The sequence below is a fragment of the Archocentrus centrarchus genome, chromosome 3 (genome assembly GCF_007364275.1).
Source record: "Archocentrus centrarchus isolate MPI-CPG fArcCen1 chromosome 3, fArcCen1, whole genome shotgun sequence".
NCBI classification, from domain to species: domain Eukaryota; kingdom Metazoa; phylum Chordata; class Actinopteri; order Cichliformes; family Cichlidae; genus Archocentrus; species Archocentrus centrarchus.
This window is the reverse complement of record NC_044348.1, coordinates 33,979,166-34,000,681: the sequence shown is the minus strand read 5'-3', so window position 1 is coordinate 34,000,681 and position 21,516 is coordinate 33,979,166. Positions and strand designations below refer to the sequence as shown.

Genomic DNA, 21,516 nt, shown 5'->3' with positions numbered 1-21,516 from the left:
ACCACCAAACAAAATGGCTTGAGCCTTTTATGAAGCATAATGTCATTCCAGGCTGTAGGGCTTACTTTATCAGCTGGCCGCACTGGTACTAGTACAAAGGAGTATTGGGGCCACACTGAGAAAAAAAATAAATTGTGCATTTTGAGAATAAATTCAAAATTTTGAGAAAAAATCGAAATGTGCAGATTAAAGTCATTTCAAGTCAAACAACTGCCACGACGCATCTGTTATCCCCTCCAGAATGTCTTGTATAAAGAGTTAGTGAAACTATACTTTAGAATCGGCTTTAGTAACAAGGAAATGATTTCTCTTTTAGTACATAAACACAATGTAGTGATAAGTATAAGGACGTTAAAGAGAGAGTGCAGAAAGCCGCATCTGCTCAGAAGGAAAAACCACACAAACTGGCAACGGTTAGATGGAAGGATGGCTGCACCTTCGTACAGTACAGAGGGGACATGTAGAACCACAAGACACAATAACACAGCTGATCAAGCTGTTTCTACCCAAGTCATTTTGTAGAGAGTATAGCAGCTTCGATGATTTTGACTTTATTCTCAAAATGCTCAAAATTATTTATTTTTTTCTCAATGTGGCCCTCACACGCCTTCATATACTAGCAAGCTAAATATTTCAGTAGCACAAAAATAATTTAGTAAGTGGCTCCTCTGAAAAGGAAAGCTTCAAATCAGAAGTGCCTGACTCTGTGGTATAATTCACAAACGTGCAGCTTAAAGCAGATAACTTGTAAGCTGGAGAGGGAATGGCGTCTCACTAACTTAGAAGATGCTCATTTAGCCTGGAAAAAGAGTTTGTTGCTCTATAAAAAAGACCTCCGTAAAGCTAGGACATCTAGCTCTGTAGAGCCGAATATGCCTTTCACTTTAACTAGCAGTGATTTCATGGATTTCTTTACAAGGGACTGAAGAGACCCCACTCTGCATTTAACCACTAGTTATTATTAATCTCTGACTCTCCTCCACAGTGTGTCTTTTCTCTCCCCTCAGCCCCCTCACAGCAGATGACCCCCCCTCCCTGAGCCTGGTTCTGCTGGAGGTTTCTTCCTGTTAAAGGGAGTTTTTCCTTCCCACTGTCACCAAGTGCTGCTCATAGGGGGTCGTTTAGACCAGTGGTCCCCAACCTTTTTTGAGCCGCGGACCGGTTTAGTGTTAGAAAATATTTCCACGGACCGGCTTTTAAGGTGTGGCGAATAAATACGTCAAAATAAATGATACGTCCATAACCAAGTGTGATATTTTCTACGTATAATAATAAAAAACGTGAATCCACTTTGTATTTGTATGCAACTCTATCAGCAGCGTTCTCGTAACATCCCGCCTCAACATGAATAACAGGCTCTCTGCCCACAGCGCTCCCTGGTCAGCTGTTAGAGCCATGGTAAAACATGCCTTCAAAATAAGATACACCGCAAAAACAAATACAGTAGAAATCACCTCAGTCGGATTCAAATGGCCCAGTTTTGCTTCTGCAAATTTTATAATCTGAAATTTTACTCGTAAGTGCAAGTTTGTAGCTTACACTTGCCACGATTGTCCCCGGTGAAATGAACTGATATAAACACTAAAACAATTTCCAGGCGTTGTTAGTGTGTGTGTAGTTGTGCATGAACGAGCCGATGCATGGAAGTGGGCGGACAGGAGCTGAGGAGGGTTTTAGCGCTAAACTCATCCAGTTTATGCGATCACATTTAACTGGAAATTTATTACAATGGGACCAGATTTTTCATCCGAGGTAGGTGAATATCCGACGGATTTATGTGATGATTTTATTGGAATTAATGTTAGAAAAAATCAGGACCTGCAGATGCCATCCAACTAGAGTGAAAACCCGATTTGTGCGACTTCGACTTAGGTGATTTTTACTGTATAAAGCGCATGAAAAATACAACTCACCATAACACTGAATCAGTGTAAGCCCCCTGAGCTTGTTTCTCTGATACTCATTTTTGCTGGCTTCTGGTTTGACTGGGTTCGGCCGATTTCACATGGAGCGTGGCTGCAGAGCCGCGGTGTCAAGCGCTGGAGAGTCAGTTTGATGGCTGGGTCTACCTCACTGCTATCCCCGGTGTTGATAAATAAAAATGGTAAATGGACTAGTTCTTACATAGCGCTTTTCTACTCTTGTTGAGCACTCAAAAATTTAAAGAAGCGTTATGTAGGTCAACCAACCGATTTCGTTAGACAGGCCTGAAGCTTCTGAGTTTAATTTTAGCGGTGACGTATCATGTGAGCAGAAACGTCTTGACACGTCAAGAGGAAGTCATGGAGGGAAGTAACGGAGCGAATCCGCCCATTTTTCAAAAATAAAATATAGTTTAGGCGCAGATAATAAGTAAAACGGAAATAATTTACGTTATTTATTCTTTATGTGCCACATGTCCCACGGCCCGGTACCGGTCCACGGCCCGGGGGTTGGGGACCTCTGGTTTAGACTGTTGGGTTTTCTCTGTATTATTGTAGGGTCTTTACCTCCAAAACAAAGTGCCTTGAGGTGGCTGTTTGTTGTGATTTGGTGCTATACAAATAAAACTGAATTAATTGAATTGAATTTAAAAGGGACTAGCAGCAAAAACCATTTCACTAAACATCTAATTTATAAAAGTTGGGACACTGAGCAATTTCAGGTACACTTTTACATCATGAATCTAAGTCACTGCATTAATATTTCACTTCTGCACTTCCTGCTCAGTCAGACAGTGACAGCAGGGTCCTCCACTGGACTGTCTTTATATGGCTCTTGTCCTTCACTACTCTCTGCTGGCCACTTTCAGCTGGATGGCCTTGGAGGGGTTTCACCTCTACCTTCTTTTTGTCAGAGTCTTCAACATTTATATCAGGAGATACCTGCTTAAACTCAGCGTGGTGGGATGGGGTGACCTTGGGGTGTTCACCTTGCAACCAGAGGGTTGCTGGTCCGCGTCCCCGTCTAAGCACACGCTGTCATGGTGTCCCTGGGCAAGACGCTTAACCCACATTGCTTAAGTGTGAATGTGGTTGTGTGTTTGGTGGTGGTCGGAGGGGCTGTAGGCGCAAAATGGCAGCCATGCCTTTGTCAGACTGCCCCAGGGCAGCTGTGGCTACATTAGTAGCTTACAACCACCAAGTATGATTGAGGTGTGCATGAAATTATAAAGCATCTTTGGGTGTCTAGAAAAGCATTATATAAGACTAATGCATTATTATTTTATTATTATTTAGGCAGGAAGTTGTTATTATCACCGTTTGAATGACGGCTCAATTCTTGTTTTTCTTGTTTTTCAGGTGTCCCTGCAGTCATTGTGTCAGTGGTGGTGATCATAAACAGAGGGTTTTATGGTCGTGTCCCTCCATACACGTCTAACTCCAGCAATATTGCGATGTAAGGAACAGATCTGCCAGCATGTAAAATAATATAGTAATATTTCATACTAATATTTCATATTTACTCATTAACTGTTGGCATGTGCGTCAGAGTTTCTGTAGATTTACATGTGTAAATGGAAAAGGTCCCATAAAGGGCCTAGCAGCAAAAACTGTTTCACCAAACATCTAATTTATACTGTAAAATTTGAGTCGCTGAGTAGATTCAGGTACACTTTTACATCATGAATCTAAGTCAGTGCGTTAATATTTCTATTATTCTGGGTGCCCCTCCCTGTGGGGTGTGGGGCACTCAGGTGAGGGAGCACCAGTTTCCCACATGGGGCAGGTTGGTCCTGGACCCAGGACCACAGTATATATGTGTTTGTGTGTGTGTGTGTATGTGTATGTGTGTGGATGAAAGTGAGTGTGTGATATTTATTGTAATGGTGTATGTGGGTGTGATTTTTGTTGTCTTTTGTATGCCTGTGGGGTGTGTGTTTGCAGTGTGGGTGGTGGGTGCTGGCCTGGAGCACGGCAGTGTCCTGGGGGTGTGGCCACTCAGGCCCTGGACCTGCCTTCCCTGCACTGCGGTTGGGTGTAGGGAACTGGGGTGTCTAGTGAGCCAGCAGTTAGCTGGCTCTCTTACTCCGGGGGGTAGTCCTCTACCTCCCGGTCATATTTATCCTGACCCTTCCCCTCCTCCCACTCAGTTAAACATCACATTACACACACGTAGGGTTTTTTTTTTTTTGGGGGGGGGGGGGGGGGGGGGGGCTCGTGCTCCAGTGAGTATGGCCACCTCCTCGGCTCTGCTCACTGTGTTGCTTGATGTCCCACTCCTTTTTAATTGCATCAGTCAGTTTACAACACATCACAGTACATATAGGGCCTTGGGGGGCAGGTGTGTCACACATGGCTAGTGGGTGGCGCTGCTGAAGTGGCGCCACTTATCTGCTCACTGCTGCCTGCTCCTCAATTTTATTTACATTTCAGACATTGAGGGCCTTGGGGGGGGCAGTGTGGATGGGCGCTGTTATTCAGTGTTCATATTACATCTGTCCCTCCAATTTTAATAGCACCATAGCTTTCTCATTACATACAGTACACTCACATCACCCCCAACACGCTGGGTGGGAGGAGGGGGTGGGCGGGTCTTCTCATAACCCAGTTTCTTGCACCCTGCCTGGGGTGAGGACTGGCTAGTTGTTTGGGGCTGGGTTGGCTGCTTCCCTGGGTTGTCGCTGGCTTTGTGCTGGTACCCGCTCCCACACACTAGGGGTCCATGTATGGAATCCGCGTGTGTGTGCATGCATGTGTGCGTGTGTGTGTGCCTGCGTGTTTGTGTGCGTGTGTATGTGAGCATGTGTGCGTGCGTGTGTGGACAGCTGGGCCTGGGTCTGTGGCTTGCTGAGCCTTGGCACCTGAGGGACACGGTTGTAGAGGGGCCGGAGTTACCCCTCCCTACTGCTTCACGCTGCTCCCCACCGATCGTCACTGCCACCCCTGGGGTGTGGGTGCCCGTGTGTCCCGGGGTATGTGGCCGGATGTCTTGGCGTGGTTTCTGACCCGCTCCCTCGGCGGCTGTGGCCTGGGGGTGACTTGGGCCTCTTTGGTGTTGGGGGGGTCTCTGTTGGGTGTCCGGCGGTTCTCGGGTGCTTGGGGCCTCGGGGCCCGCAGGCTCGGCTCGTGCTGGGGGTGCTGGCCTGTGGGGGGGTGGGCTGCTCATTGCCTCTGGCTCTCTGGACTCTTGCCCTTTGGCCGTGGGGGCTCCGTTTAGGGTCTCCCTCCTTCCTCCTCTGGGGTGTGCACTCGGTTGCCATCAGAATGTGTGGCCTCAGGTCTTCTGAGCTCCTAGTGGGCTGTGGATGGCCTGGGTCCCCTGGGTCTTTTCCTATTTGCCTCTGGATCGCGGGGGACATGGTTGCAGTTCTTACCTTCATTGAGTACATTCCATGACAGAGGCGCATACACACATTACTGCAAACAACAAATTGTATGTGTGTGTGTATATGTATATGCATTTGTATAGACATGTGAATTTGTGTATGTATGTATGTATATCTTTGAGTATTTTTCTTTCCTTTCTCCCCTTTGTACCCCCCCCCCCCCCCCCCCCCGTTTTTTTTTTTGTTTGTTTGTTTTTTTTTGTTTTTTTGTTTGCTTTTGTTTGCTTTTTTTTCTCCCCCCTCTTCTCTATCCCTTTCCTTATTGCCTGTCAGGCCTGGCATAAATAACTAAATAAAAATACAAACATTAACAAGAATAGCCTATAGAAAACTTAGAGCTGTTCTTGTAAAAGCAAATATGTTTGGTACATCATTACATTCGGATCATCGTTCCAATTGCGAAAACAGCCAGACATGACAGGCTAAAAAAATATATATATATATTTATTTCTATTACAGCATGAAGTTTTTAACTTCACAGTGTGAGAAACTGAAGCATGTTTCATCTGCATTCTCTTTCTTTTAGATGCTATATAACTGATGAGAAGGTGAAGATGGGGACTACAGTGGGACTGTTCAGCTTGGTGTTCCTCTTTAACATCATCATGTTTGGGATGACAGTCAGATGTGTTTGGATTCTACATAATAGCTCAGAGGTGCGAGACAATCTGTGAGGTTATTCAAAGGAGGCTTTAGGTTTTTTTTAAAGACAAGTAATTCTTAAATTTTCTCTGTCAATATGTCCGGTGAAAACTCAAAAACCAACAACAAATTGGTTTTATCAACAAGTGATAGTCAATATTTTTCTTATCATATAAAACTATCTCTAGTCTCCATTTTCTCCATTTTTGTATAATGCTTACAACTTCCTTTTAAAGGCTCCACTCTACAATGGACGTATGATAGCTTTAATATTTAGTCTTCAAACACACTTCTCTAATTGTTTTATATTGTATATAATCTTCTGTCATTTTATATTTGCAAATCAGTTTGGGCAGAGTAACCGTGACAGAGCCAAGAAAGACATCTGTACCCTGCTGGGAGTCATGACTCTGCTCGGCATTACCTGGGGCCTGGTCTTCTTCTCTTTTGGTTACCTGACCACACCTGGCATCTACCTCTTCTGTATCCTGAACTCACTGCAAGGTCTGTACAACCTTTTTGTGTGTGCTGAGGTCAGCTCTGTGCTGATATTAGTGTCATTGTAACTGACAGGGTTATGTGATTAATATATAATGAGAAGCTTTAATTCCCAAAGTGTGGTCTGTGGCCCCCTCATGGGACATGAAAGTAATGCATGCAGACAGATGATTTACAATAAATGACCACTCTCTGACAAACACACACACACACACACACACACACACACACACACACACACACACACACACACACACACACACACACACACACACACACATCTTGACATTCATAATTTTCTGAATCTCTACTTTCATAATAATGTTTACAATGAATTTATGAAAGGGAAACTTCATATTGAAATGAAATAACTTCCTGTCTTAAATGAATCCACTCTGCTGCATCACGGTGAGAAATGTATCAGGAAGTTTCAGGACTGAAAAACATGCTTATGTGCAGTCAAAGATCGCCTCATGATAGTGATAGTTTGGGAATATCCCACATTGAGTTTGTAATGAAAAAAGCTGAAACTCTTTATTTGACAAAATAAGTTTGTTTTTCACTGAAAAGAGTAATAAATGTGTGAGTAATGAACAGTGCGTGTTATTAAAGTGGATGCTTCCACTTGCAGACAGTAACCCGACACAGTTACCAGTTTCATTTGCATGATGTTCATGTTCCCTGCATCTCCAGTCTGACCATTTCGCTCTCTCTCTCTCTCAGGTTTCTTCATCTTCCTCTGGATTGTGATGTCACTGAGAAAGGCTAAAACCTCAGCAGCGATGAAGAGCAGTGCCAGTCGCTAGGTTACACAGCAATACACCAAGTAGTGTGTGTGTGTTGTTGAAATATATAATGTAATTCAAACCTGGCAACATTCTTTCTTCTAAGATCATGTGTGCAACAATGTATCCAATCAGGCAGCGACTGAGACTAAAGAATGTATTTGAATGTATTAAGTGTGAACATTTTAACAGCTCCACTTTCGTTTGAAGTTTTGTACACAGAAGCTTTGTGGCATGGGGCTTTATCTATCCTCCATGGTGGTTATGCATTTGAATCTTTTTTATTTTGGGCACTTCTGAGAGTGAAAGAGGAAAGAATGATGCAGTAAAGAGAGCTCAGAATGACTGGAAGACAGACAATAGATCAAATGTTTCTTCTGCAGCTGCTTTCAGAGGTCAGAGGTTAATGTCTCACGTAATATAGTTGTTGGACATTAATCATTCACTCAGCTGTATTCCTTGATGTTGAAATGTGTTATGCTTGTTTTAACAGCTTATTTTGAATGAAAGACTTAAAATTAAACCACAAAAAGGAGAAAAAGTTCATTCTCCGTTTAACCAGCTGCTTTTACACAGCTGTGCTTCCCACTCACGGATTCTAGACGACATGAGCTACGCAGAGGTGACGGCAGGCGACGCTGATATGAAGGCTAGCTGCTCACTTCCGGCATTTGCGGTCTTCGTGGGCTGCGAAGGACCTGGGCCGGGTCCTTCAAAGGATGCGGCCGCTGAATTTTTGACATCGTGCGTCGATATAATCTGTATGCTGGGAACTTGTGCACTGAGAAACGTTCCGGTGCAAAGTGCGATTGAAATGCGTTAAAATTTTTAATTTGTTAATTTCCCCGTAATTAATTAATCAAAATTAACGCGTTAAAGTCCCACCCCTAATATTTAAGTCCAGTGTTTTCTTTGCTTGTTGTCGCATCATTGGTTGTTCCCCGCTGTCCTTTATGTATGTCAAGTTGAGTTATGTAAGTCAGGTTATTTCTCGTCTCTCCCTGTTTGAGGTTTGTTTTGAGAAGAGTTTATGCTTTTGTTAACTACATGTAAATAAAACTGAGTACACAAACACCGTTCTGGAGTTCTGCTTTTGGGGTCCTCCTTCCTGCCTGGTCAGCGGTGAACCATGACAGTGACATTTGGGACACGTAGCTTTGACTCAGAAGGGCCTTTTTATTTATATCTTTTGGGAAGAAAATATATCGCGATATATATCATATATCGCCATTTAGCTAAAAAATCGAGATATTACTTTTGGTCCATATCACCCAGCCCTATGTTAAGCTGTATTCATTTTTTCCATCCAACTTACCTTTATGTATAAAGTGTAAACGGTGAGATGGCGCTCTGGCACAGATGTTCTGGTTCTGTAACAAACTGCAAAGATTCTAGTGTGAGGTTTTCAACTTCTTCTCTGAAGTCTATGAATACGATGTTTCCCGAGACCCAGAGACGGGAATCCTTGGTTGGTCTCAGCAAATATCAGCTGAGACCAACCAAGTGTAGTGTCTCGCTGCTGAGTTGACTGATCAAAGTTCCTTTGATCAGTCGACTCGGCGGTGAGACACTACATCTTACCCAGCTGTTTGTGGCTAGTAAGGGCAGGAAACCGGCGCTTCAGCGGTGATCACCTAGCATTAAAGTGTTAACAGGTTATGACGTGAAATGATTGACTGGTGTATAGTACCTGTGGCAGTACTATTCGGGGGCCAGATGGAAAGTTCTGGTGGACCGGATGTGGCCCACAGGCCACCAGTTGGCGTTCCCGGGTCTATGGTATAGAATTAATAAAAGGTTTTACATCAAAATGAGGCATGCTAACATTTTCTTGTCCTTTTCCACAAGTGCTATTGAGAATCTGGAAGATGTGCTAGAGGAAGAAGAATGGGACCGAAGCAATAAAGTCTGGCAACATTGTTGCCTACCTGTATGAACCCAATGGTCCCCTTGTTGGCCTTAGTATTTATGCCAGTGATGATGAAATATTTAAAAAGAATCAGATTTAAGACTAATTCTAAATTACAGTCACATTCATATTTGAACTTACTGGTAGATTTTTAACAGCACAACTGGAAATATCAGTTATATCTACCGTTTTGGTCCACACTGAAATATCTTAACAACTATTGGATGACTTGCTATAAAATGATGTACGTACATACTTTTGGTTTTCAGAATTTTTCCATCCATCCATCCATCCATTCTCTTCCGCTTATCCGGGGCCGGGTCGCGGGGGCAGGGGCCCAAGCAAAGAAGCCCAGGCTTCCCTCTCCCCAGCCACCTCCTCCAGCTCATCCGGAGGGACCCCAAGGCGGTCCCGGGCCAGCCGAGAGATATAATCCCTCCAGCGCGTCCTGGGTCTACCACGGGGCCTCTTCCCGGTGGGACATGCCCGGAACACCTCACCTAAGAGGCGGCCAGGAGGCATCCTAGTCAGATGCCCGAGCCACCTCAACTGGCTCCTTTCGATGTGGAGGAGCAGCGGCTCTACTCTGAGCCCCTCTCGGATGGCCGCACTCCTCACCTTATCTCTAAGGGAGAGGCCAGCCACCCTTCGAAGGAAACTCATTTCTGCCGCTTGTATTCGCGATCTTATTCTTTCGGTCACTACCCAAAGCTCGTGGCCATAGGTGAGGGTAGGAACGTAGATCAACCAGTAAATCGAGAGCTTCGCTTTTACACTAAGCTCTCTCTTCACCACGACAGACCGGTGCAGCGTCCGCATCACTGCAGAGGCAGCCCCGATCCGCCTGTCGATCTCCCGCTCCCTTCTCCCATCACTCGTGAACAAGACCCCGAGATACTTGAACTCCTCCACATGGGGTAAGAACTCGTTCCTGAGCCGGAGAGAGCACTCCACCTTTTTCCGGCTGAGGACCATGGCCTCAGACTTAGAGGTGCTGATTCTCATACCGGCCGCTTCACACTCGGCTGCGAACCGTTCCACTGTGAGCTGGAGGCCACCCCCTGATGAAGCCAACAGAACCGCATCATCCGCAAAAAGCAGAGATGAGACTCTGAGGCCACCAAGGAAGAAGCCTTCCCCCACCTGGCTACGCCTAGAAATTCTGTCCATAAAAATTATGAACAGAATCGGTGACAAAGGGCAGCCCTGACGGAGTCCAACACCCACAGGAAACGAATCCGACTTATTACCGTCTATACGGACCAAGCTCTCACTGCGGTTGTACAAAGACTGAATGGCCCGCAACAACGGGCCAGACACCTCATTCTCCCGCAGGACCTCCCAGAGGACACCCCGAGGGACACGGTCGAATGCCTTCTCCAAGTCCACAAAGCACATGTAGACTGGTTGGGCAAACTCCCACGCACACTCGAATATCCTTGAGAGGATAAAGAGCTGGTCCAGCGTTCCGCGACCAGGTCGAAAACCGCATTGTTCCTCCTGGATCCGAGGTTCGACTAACGGACGGACCCTCCTTTCCAGCACCCTGGCATAGACCTTACCGGGGAGGCTGAGGAGTGTGATCCCCCAAAAGTTGGAGCACACCCTCCGGTCTCCCTTCTTAAAGATGGGGACCACCACCCCGGTCTGCCAATCCATTGGCACTGCCCCAGAATTTTTCTTATATTGAATTATGTATTATCACTGTAATCACTATTTCCTTAGAAAACCAGATAGAATTGTGTGACATTGGGATACTAATAGGATACAGACAGTGTAGACGAACAGTGGCTTGCAAAAGTATTCATACCCCTTGAACTTTTCCATATTTTGTCACATTACAACCACAAACATAAATATATTTCACTGGAATTTAATGTGAAAGACCAACAGATAGTGGTTACAATTGTGAAGTGGAAAGAAAATTATACATGATTCAAAACATTTTTTACAAATAAAAAACTGAATAGTGGGTGTGCAAAAGTATTGAGCCCCCTTTTCTCTGAGTGCAACCAATTGCATTCAGAAGTTGCCTGATGACTGCTAATGGCTAAAAAGAGTCCACCTGTGTGTAATCTAATCTCAGTACAAATACAGCTGCTCCGTGACGGCTTCAGAGGTTGGTTAAGAGAATATTGGGGAGTAAACAGCATCATGAAGTCCAAAGAACACACCAGACAGGTCAGGAAGAAGGTTGTGGAGAAGTTTAAAGCAGGCTTAGGCTATAAAAAGATTTCCCAAGCTTTGAACATCTCACGGAGCACTGTTCAATCCATTATCCGGAAATGGAAAGAGTACGGCACAACTGTAAACCTACCAAGACAAGGCCGTCCACCTAAACTTACAGGCCGAACAAGGAGAGCACTGATCAGAGATGCAGTCAAGAGGCCCATGGTGACTCTGGACCAAATGCAGAGATCCACAGCTCAGGTGGGGGAATCTGTCCACAGGACAACTATTAGTCGTGCACTGCACAAATGTGGTCTTTATGGAAGAGTGGCAAGAAGAAAGCCATTGTTAAAAGAAAACCATAAAAAGTCCCGTTTGCAGTTTGCCAAAAGCCATGTTGGAGACACAGCAAACACGTGGAACAAGGTGCTTTGGTCAGATGAGACCAAAATGGAACTTTTTGGCCAAAATGCAAAATGCTATGTGTGGCAGAGAATTAACACTGCACATCACTCTGAACACACCATCCCCACTGTCAAATATGGTGGTGGCAGCATCATGCTCTGGGGCTGCTTCTCTTCAGCAGGGACTGGGAAGTTGGTCAGAGTTGATGGGAAGATGGATGGAGCCAAATACAGGGCGATCTTGGAAAAAAACCTGTTGGAGTCTGCAAAAGACTTGAGACTGGGGCGGAGGTTCACCTTCCAGCAGGACAACGACCTTAAACATAAAGCCAGGGCTACAACGGAACGGTTTCAAACCAAACATATTCATGTGTTAGAACGGCCCAGTCAAAGTCCAGACCTAAACCCAATCGATGAATTTGCGGCAAGATCTGAAAACTGCTGTTCACAAACGCTCTCCATCTAATCTGACTGAGCTTGAGCTGTTTTACAAAGAATGGGCAAAATTTTCAGTCACTAGATGTGCAAAGCTGATGGAGACACACCCTAAAAGACTTGCAGCTGTAACTGCAGCAAAAGGTGGTTCCACAAAGTATTGACTCAGGAGGGCTCAATACTTTTGCACACCGCACTTTTCAATTTTTATTTGTAAAAAATGTTTTGAATCATGTATAATTTTCGTTCCAGTTCACAATTGTATACCACTTTGTGTTGGTCTTTCACATTAAATTCCAGTGAAATATATTTATGTTTGTGGTTGTAATGTGACAAAGGAGCTATCAATACCAACATTGGTATCGATATTATCGATATTTGGATTGATCTCCCCACCACTAGCTCAATGTACTAATGGTGGAGAAACAACTTACTTACTTATCTGCTGTCATTGGTGGCCATGGTAACTACAGGGTTCTAGCAAGAAATATTTTTCAGCCCAGCGCTAATGCTAACGCTAATTAGTAAGCTAATGCAAACTGCTAAATGCCACTCTCGCTTGTTAATTGAGTAGCTGGAAAGCACCTCTGAACCCTAGGCAGTAATCACAGCCTTTGTGGACGTGTGGTTACATTTCTCGAGGTGTATGTCAGGTTAGGTTCAGAGAGGATTTTCGGTTATGTACGTAGGACCAATGCAGAACTCTAAATCTGGACTTATTAGATAGATAGAGTGATAATTTTTGCATATAATCCAGAAAAGTTACATTTATATATCATGCATTTAATGTGTCCCAGAGTGCCGTTTCCTTCCACTAATGGGTTTGCAGAAATCACATAAAAAGCATACACAACAAAAACGTAATCCAGATTATTTTTTAACGAGCAGCATTTCCTACGTTGGAATATCAGCCACCACATTGTAAGCATAAACTATCACGTTTTTTAATGCAACAACAGGAAGTGACATCGTCTTGCTGGGAACTGTAGTATTTTTATTTTTGAAGGCCTTTCATAGGTCCACTGGTGCTGAAAACTAATGTCTGACTATCGCTTTCTGAATACAAGTAGAGCTGCAACTATCAGTTATTTTAGTAATCAAGTATTCTATTGATTACACCATCAATTAATCAAGCAATGGGATAAGAAAGAATTTTTCATCTTAAAAATTCATCAGCATATTTTAACTTCTGTACTGCAGATTTTTCTCTGGGTGAAACAAACAGGGTGGATGGAGCAGCTACAAAGTTCTCTGTTCTTCACACTGCTGATCAGGTGGTTGATGAAGGACCTCCAGCTGTTTCCCAGTAAAGGTTTTAAGGTGGTTACAAGAACAAGAGCTCCTTTCGCTCCACCTGAGCTCACTGTCTCAGTAATGGCTCCGCCTCTTTGCGCTTGCTGTGCCTCTGCAGACAGACTGCATGTAAAACAGCTGCTGTTGTGTTTTTGTTGAAAAACTGGGGGCTGCATGAGCTTAATGTTGTAATGCTTTTTATTCACAAGCATCCTCTAAGTTACGTTTCTACTACAGCTCTATTTTTAGTCCTAATCAGGGATTAAAGCATAAAAAACATTTTGACGTAGCCCCTCTGTAATGAAGGGGGGTGGAGAGGGGTCACCGAACGATCACTAGTGCTATTGGCAGCCCCCACTAGCAAACTGTGGTTATAGTAATCACTCTGGTAGCTACAGCTGAAGTAAAGAAAAATAACAGCTGACCTTCTCTTCACAACACACTCCACACACACAAATACACACACTCACAGCACAGCAGTGGATGGAGAACTTTAATGCCGCTAATGTGGATGAAATGCTCCGCTTACACAGAGACACCTGAGCTGCAGAGTTAAACGAAACATCGAAGCAACAAATTTGTGTCAAGGACTTTTAATTAATTTATTTTTATTTAAACTTTATTTAACCAGGAAGGTCCCATTGAGATTAAAAATCTCTTTTTCAAGGGAGTCCTGGCCAAGAACAAAACAAAATATAAGTCAAACACTGTTAGAAAAATTACATAGTTAAAATACATGTTCAAAGACATAAAATAAGATTTTAAAACATAAATTAAGTGAAACAAGTACAAATTATGGAATTAGCCACAAAAGTTTGCAGTTTTGATTTAAAGGCACCCCATGAAATTAATTCTGTTTCCAATCTTTCCAAGAGGAGGGTGCAGATTAAAATAAAAGCCTTTTTTCCCAAATCAGTGTGAGCAAATGGGAAATAAAGTAGCAACTGATTCTGAGAACGAAATAAGTAAGGAATGTTGCTTCTCAGTGTAATTAAACCACAAATATAGGCTGGGAGTAGCCCAAGTAATGCCTTGTAGATAAAAGTGTACCAGTGACAGGATCTACGGATGGACAAAACAGGCCGCCCCACCCGAGCATATAGATCACAGTGATGAGTTGATACCTTACAATTGGTGATAAACCTGAGAGAGGCATGATAAACAGTATCAACCAGCCAAAGGCATTGTGCAGAGGCATTCATATACAGCAAATGTCATCTCCAGTCTCTCTCCCAGACTAGACCCCCACCAGTTTGCCTACAGAGCCAACCGGTCCACAGAGGACGCCATTGCCACGGCCCTCCACTCTGCCTTCTCTCACCTGGAGCAGGGGGGGAACTACGCTTGGCTGCTCTTTGTGGACTTCAGCTCGGCGTTTAACACCATCCTTCCTGGCAGACTGGTGACTAAACTGTCAGATCTGGGGATACCACGCTCCACCTGTCTTTGGATCAAGGACTTCCTGACAGACCGTTCCCAGAGGGTAAGAGTAGGTCCCCACCTCTCTTCAGCCATCAGCCTCAGCACCGGCTCTCCACAGGGCTGTGTGCTGAGTCCCCTACTCTTCACCCTCTACACACATGACTGCACCTCCATACATGCCAGTAACTGCATCATTAAGTTTGCGGATGACACCACTGTGGTGGGGCTCATATCAGGCGGGGATGAGTCAGCATACCGGGACGAGGTGCAGCGGCTGTCAAGGTGGTGCAGTGAGAATAACTTGATCCTGAACACCACTAAGACAAAGGAGATGGTAGTAGACTTTAGGAGGACAACACATGTCATTCAACCTCTGTTCATCGAGGGGGATGAAGTGGAGCTGGTTTCAGATTTTAGGTTCCTGGGAGTACATCTGCAGGATGATTTGACCTGGAGTATCAATACGACCAGCATTTACAGGAAGGCCCAACAGAGACTGCATTTCCTGAGGGTTCTTAGGAGCAACTATCTGACCCAGAATCTGCTGGTGTCCTTCTACCGTTGCTGTGTAGAGAGCATCCTGACCTACTGTCTGTGCGTGTGGTTCAACAGCTGCACAGCAGCAGACAGGAAAACACTCCAGCGAATCATCAACACGGCTCAAAAGATCATAGGCTGTCCCCTGCCCTCCCTCCAGGAACTGTTCAATGCCCGCTGCCAGAGGAGGGCACAGAACATCCTTCAGGACCCCTCACACCCTGGACACTCCTTGTTTCAGCTACTGCCATCAGGCAGACGTTTCAGGACAATGAAGGCCAGAACAAACAGACTGAGGAACAGCTTTTATGCCAGGGCTATCATTGAACTGAACTCTGTGTGGTTTGGACAGTGATGTGGGGTGGTAGTGCTGACTGTGTGCGTGCGTTGGTGTGTGTATTGGGGCTAGATTCATCTTAATTTACTATTGTGCACTGTATTTTAGTAATCATTTTTATCACTCATATTTTTATTATTTTATTATTTATTGTCTGAGGCACCTAGAAAGGAATGCATTTTAAATTTCGTTGTGCAACTTCTGTGTACAATGACAATAAAGATTCTGATTCTGATTCTAATCTAATACAGTCAAGAAAGTTGCCGCAACAAGACGCTTTCTTGCACTCAAAGAAAAACACAACTTGTTTCAAAAATAAAAACCCAGCTTAAGCTTCAACTTAAGGATTTTTAATACTCGAACTGTTACTCGAGGAATCATTTCAGCCCTAAAATTTGCATTTTGTGTATCAAAATGCATGAAGGTTATTTACCTTTAATTATGTTTTTTTGTTGTTGTTGAAATGGAAACCTGAAATTTTCATTTGATCTTCATTTTTCCTCTTACTTCTCCTCGCGTTCAGTTTCTGTAGCCCATGAAATCAAGCGCATGCAGAACCGTAGCGAGATCAAATGTGCACATTGTGAATGAAACTGCTTGTGCTCTGTGGTAGACTGCACATTGTGGTGAAATGCACGCCGGGGCAGAGTCCATGGGCTGCGCTCCTGGGAGAACGCAGAGGAGCGCAATCTTTGTTGGATTTGAATCGGTAGGTTTTTTATCCAGTAAAAGCAAGGATGTTAACAAATAAATTTGACAATATTCTGACAATTTAGTGATATTTCCACAGTTGCGGTCTCGACTGGTCTTGAAATAAAATCCTGAGTCCTCAGTGTCTGAGTCCATGACAAGACCGAGACCATCAAAAAGCAGTCTCGAGACCAAGACCGATCTCGAGTATTACAACACTAGATGTTGGAGTTGTGTTTGCATTCTGCTGCCAGTGTTTAAGGTTTTGAAACACAGGTGTGAAGTTTGCGCAAAAGAAAGTGATCGAGTTGCACCGGATGTGTCTAAGTGCCTGAACTGTGTTTGTGGTTTGACCAAAAGAATGTGTGATTCGAGAAAGTCGTTTAGGCCTCTGTAGATTTGGTTTAGGTAACAGATCTTGACATTCATAAGTTCCTGGATGTCTAGTTCAGTGTTTTTCAACCAGTGTGCCGCGGCACATTGAGCCTGAGGCGGCTGATCAAAGGAACTTTGAATTACTGTAATAACGTTTGTCCTATCGGAAAAATTCAAACTGTTTCTGAAAGCTGAGAAACTGCACTTCACAACCAATATAGGGTATCACTGTGGTGTTATTACACAAATTGTTGCCGTAACTCCGCGAACGGCGGAACTTTTGAAGTACACTGAGCCGATTATGACATGTTCAGTGGTATAGGGTTATAGTTAACAATGATAACCTTCATCCATTAAAACATTGTACGGCGACTTATGCATGATGATGATATTAAACTGGCATTAACTGTGAGCTTGCCTCTTTCTCATGTATTGTTGTGTTGTGTTATTCCTGGTAACAGAATGCTGTTGGACAGAATTAGAGTTTGCAAAACACTCAAGTTTTCTACTATAAGACCACATTGTTGTGGCATTTGTTATGTTCAAGCTGTGTTCTTGAAGTGGACATGTTAAGTGTACTTTTTATTTGAAAGATATTCCAAGATGGCGCCACAGTAGGCAGCCTGTTACTGCAGCTCCCAGGTTACTTCCCTTTCTTGTGTGTTTTTCTTGTATTTTAAGGTTTTCTTTCAGACTCTTAGTTTCGTAGTTATATCGGATATCAAACCCGCCATGGACCTGCAACGTTTCATTAGAGTAGTGGCATTCCTTATACTCTTTTTGGGACTTTTCACCACTTCATCTGGAGAACCGGTGAGCCACTCTATTGTTTACAGCCGGGATCAGCTGTTAGCCCTGTGCAACAGGAGCGTACTCCCGGAGGAGAGACCTGAGATTCCGAAGGAATTACGGCGTCGGAGGAGGGGATGCAGAGCTGGAGCGAAGTACCGGGAGAGGAGGAAATGGTACAAACCGAGCATTCCATCTATTCTCATGGGCAACGTAAGATCTTTACCCAACAAGATGGAAGAGCTGACGGCGCTAACCAGACTGCAGTGGGAGTACCAGCAGAGCAGCCTCCTGCTGTTCACGGAGACTTGGCTCACGGATCACACACCGGACTCCGTCGTAACATTGGAGGGCTTTCAGCTGGTGAGAGCGGACCGGAGCATGAGGGAGAGTGGTAAGAGGAGAGGTGGGGGACTGGCGATGTACGTTAATGAGAGATGGTGTAACCCAGGACACATCACTGTGAAGGAGCAGCGCTGTACCAAAGACATTGAACTGTTAGCGGTTAGCGTTCGGCCATACCACCTGGCCCGGGAGTTTTCACATGTTATTGTGTTAACTGTTTACATCCCGCCGTCGGCCGACGCTACAGCAGCCTGTGAGGACATCCACACCACCGTCTCTCAGTTACAGACGGCACATCCGCAGTCCCTGATTATCATCTCTGGGGACTTCAACCATGCCTCACCTTCTTCCACTCTCCCTAACTTCACCCAATATGTTGACTGCCACACAAGGGACAATAAAACTCTAGACCTGCTGTTTGCTAACACAAAGGAGGCTTACAGCTCATCACCTCTACCCCCGCTTGGCCACTCAGACCACAACCTGGTCATTCTTCACCCCACCTACACCCCCATTGTGAAGAAGAAACCCCCCACCAAGAAGATAATACGACTGTGGTCTGAGGACTGCAGTGAGAGACTGTTTTGAATCTACAGACTGGCAGGAACTCTGCAGGCCTCACGGTGAGGACATTGACGCCCTCACCCACTGCATCACAGACTACATGAACTTCTGTGTGGAGAACACTGTGCCAACCAAGAAGGTACGGTGCTTCTCCAACAATAAACCGTGGGTGACCCCAGAGCTGAAGGCCCTGCTGAACGAGAAGAAGAGGGCCTTCAGATCTGGAGACAAGGAGGAACTGAGGAGAGTGCAAAAGGATGTGAAATACAAGATCCGGAGAGGCAAAGAGAGCTTCAGGAGGAAGATGGAGGAACAGCTCCAACATAACAAAGTCCGAGAAGTCTGGAGAAACATGAAAAAAATCTCTGGTCACTTCGAGGACAATGGAGGAGCCACAGTGTCTGCTGACCGTGGGTGGGCTAACGACCTAAACCTGTTTTTCAATAGATTTGACTCTGGGTCGTTGACCACCTCCCCCACCCCTCAGCTCCCATCTGCCCCCCTCCGTATGCTGACCCCCCTCTCTCCTGGTGTAGTGCTATCATTGCCTGCACTCTCCTCACCCTCACCTACAGCGGAGCCAGCCCCATCACCCACTCCAACCCAGCCTCACATCCACCTCACAACTGATCAGGTGAGAAGTCAGCTCAGAAAGACGAAGATCAGGAAGGCAGCGGGTCCAGATGGAATCAGCTCCAGACTGCTCAGGGATTGTGCAGACCAGCTCTGTCAGGTGGTCCTGCATATCTTCAACCTGAGCCTGAATCTGGAGAGGGTTCCTGAACTGTGGAAGACTTCCTGCATAGTTCCAGTGCCAAAGATCGCACAGCCCAGGGAGTCCAACCACTACAGACCTGTGGCCCTGACTTCTCACCTGATGAAGACCATGGAGAGGCTCATCCTTCATCACCTCCGCCCACTGGTGAGCTCAACGCTGGACCCCCTGCAGTTCGCCTACCAGCCCGGCATTGGGGTGGACGATGCCATCATCTACCTGCTGCACAGATCCCTCTCTCACCTAGAGCAGGCAGGAAACACTGTGAGGGTCATGTTCTTTGACTTCTCCAGTGCTTTCAACACCATCCAGCCTGCACTACTGAGAGGGAAGATGGAGGGAGCCGGAGTAGACAGTCAGCTGACGGCATGGACCATCGACTACCTCACCAACAGACCACAGTATGTGAGGTGCCATGACTGTATGTCTGATGTGGTAGTCTGCAGCACGGGGGCGCCACAGGGCACGGTCCTCTCACCCTTTCTGTTCAGTCTGTACACCTCAGACTTCAGGTACAACTCGGACCACTGCCACCTACAGAAGTTCTCAGATGATACGGCCATCATTGGATGTGTATCAGATGGGAACGACCAGGGATACAGGGGTGTCATCAGTGACTTTGTCGGCTGGTGTGAGAACAACGCACTCCAAATCAACGCCAGCAAGATGAAGGAGATGATCATAGACTTCAGGAGGAAGCCACCCCCTACAGCACCGGTGAACATCCAGGGAAAGCATATTGAGACAGTGGTCTCCTACAAATACCTGGGTGTTCATCTCAATAACAAGCTGGACTGGACTACAAACACAGATGTCCTGTATAAGAAGGGCCAGAGTCGACTCCACCTGCTGAGGAGACTGAGGTCCTTTGGTGTCTGCAGGACTCTGTTAAAGACCTTTTATGACACAGTGGTAGCATCTGCCCTTTTCTATGCAGTGGCCTGCTGGGGGGGTGGATGCACCGAAAGGGACAGGAGCAGGATCGACAAACTGGTGCGGAGGTCTAGCTCTGTGTTGGGATGTCCTCTGGAGTCTGTGATGGTGATGGGTGAGAGGAGGATGTTAGCATAGCCATCATGAACAACCCCCATCACCCTCTGCATGAGACCGTGGGTGAGCTGAGCAGCTCCTTCAGTCAGAGACTGAAACATCCTCGCTGCAGGAAGGAGCGCTTTCGCAGGTCATTCATCCCAACAGCAGTTAGACTGTACAACACTTCATAATGTCTTGAGTCACTTGGACACTTTACCTCCTCTGCCATCACTTTATCCTTACAGTCAGATACATTTTATTTATTACACTCACCCATATAATGCATACCGTGTATGCTGTGTACCTTACCGGCTACAAATGTATATAATATTTTGATATCTGTATATAGTGTTTTGATGTGTGTGTATATGTGTGTATATGTACATGTGTGTATTGACTATATATTTTCTGTATATAGTGCTTATGTATATGTGTATAGTGTTTTTCTATTTTATTTTATTCTATTCTATTTTTAGTTTTCTGTACTGAGCTGCTGTAATGCGCAAATTTCCCCGTCGTGGGATCATTAAAGTTTTATCTTATCTTATCTTATATATATTATATGATAAAGTTCTATTTAGTGTTTATTTGATTCCCATTCAAGACACTTTGATAAGAATGACTATATTATTAATATAGGCTACAGAGTATCATTTTTTAACATTTTTGGCTGGTGGTGTGCCTCGTGATTTTTTCAATTAAAAAAATGTGCCTCGGCTCAAAAAAGGTTGAAAAACACTGGTCTAGTTTCATAATAATGTTTACACTGAATTTATGAAAGGGAAACTTCATATTTAAAGGAAAGAACTTCCTGTTTTAAGTTGAAAAATGAATCCACTCTGCTGCATGATGGTGACAAATGTATCAGGAAGTTTCAGGACTTTTAGTTTGGGAATATCCCACATTGAGTTTGTAATGAAAAAAGCTGAAACTCTTTATTTGACAATATAAGTTTGATTTTCACTGAAAAAAGTAATAAATGTGTGAGTAATGAACAGTGCATGTTATTAAAGTGGATGCTTCCACTTGCAGACAGCAACCCGACACAGTTACCAGTTTCATTTGCATGATGTTCATGTTCCCTGCATCTCCAGTCTGACCATTTCGCTCTCTCTCTCTCTCTCTGTCTCTCTCTCTCTATCTGTCTCTCTCTCTCTATCTGTCTCTCTCTGTCTCTCTCTCTCTCTGTCTCTCTCTCTCTCTCTCC

General features: G+C 44.8%; 1 protein-coding gene across 1 annotated transcript in view; it reads left to right on the top strand.

The window, feature by feature from the left end:
• LOC115778262 (adhesion G-protein coupled receptor G2-like) overlaps window positions 1–21,516 on the top strand; it is a 38,971-nt gene that overhangs the window by 14,987 nt on the left and 2,468 nt on the right. Inside the window, exons 9-11 of the mRNA XM_030726320.1 lie at window positions 3,282–3,378; window positions 5,835–5,964; window positions 6,298–6,454. Coding sequence (XP_030582180.1) covers window positions 3,282–3,378; window positions 5,835–5,964; window positions 6,298–6,454 — 384 coding nt within the window. The remainder of the gene's footprint in view (window positions 1–3,281; window positions 3,379–5,834; window positions 5,965–6,297; window positions 6,455–21,516) is intronic.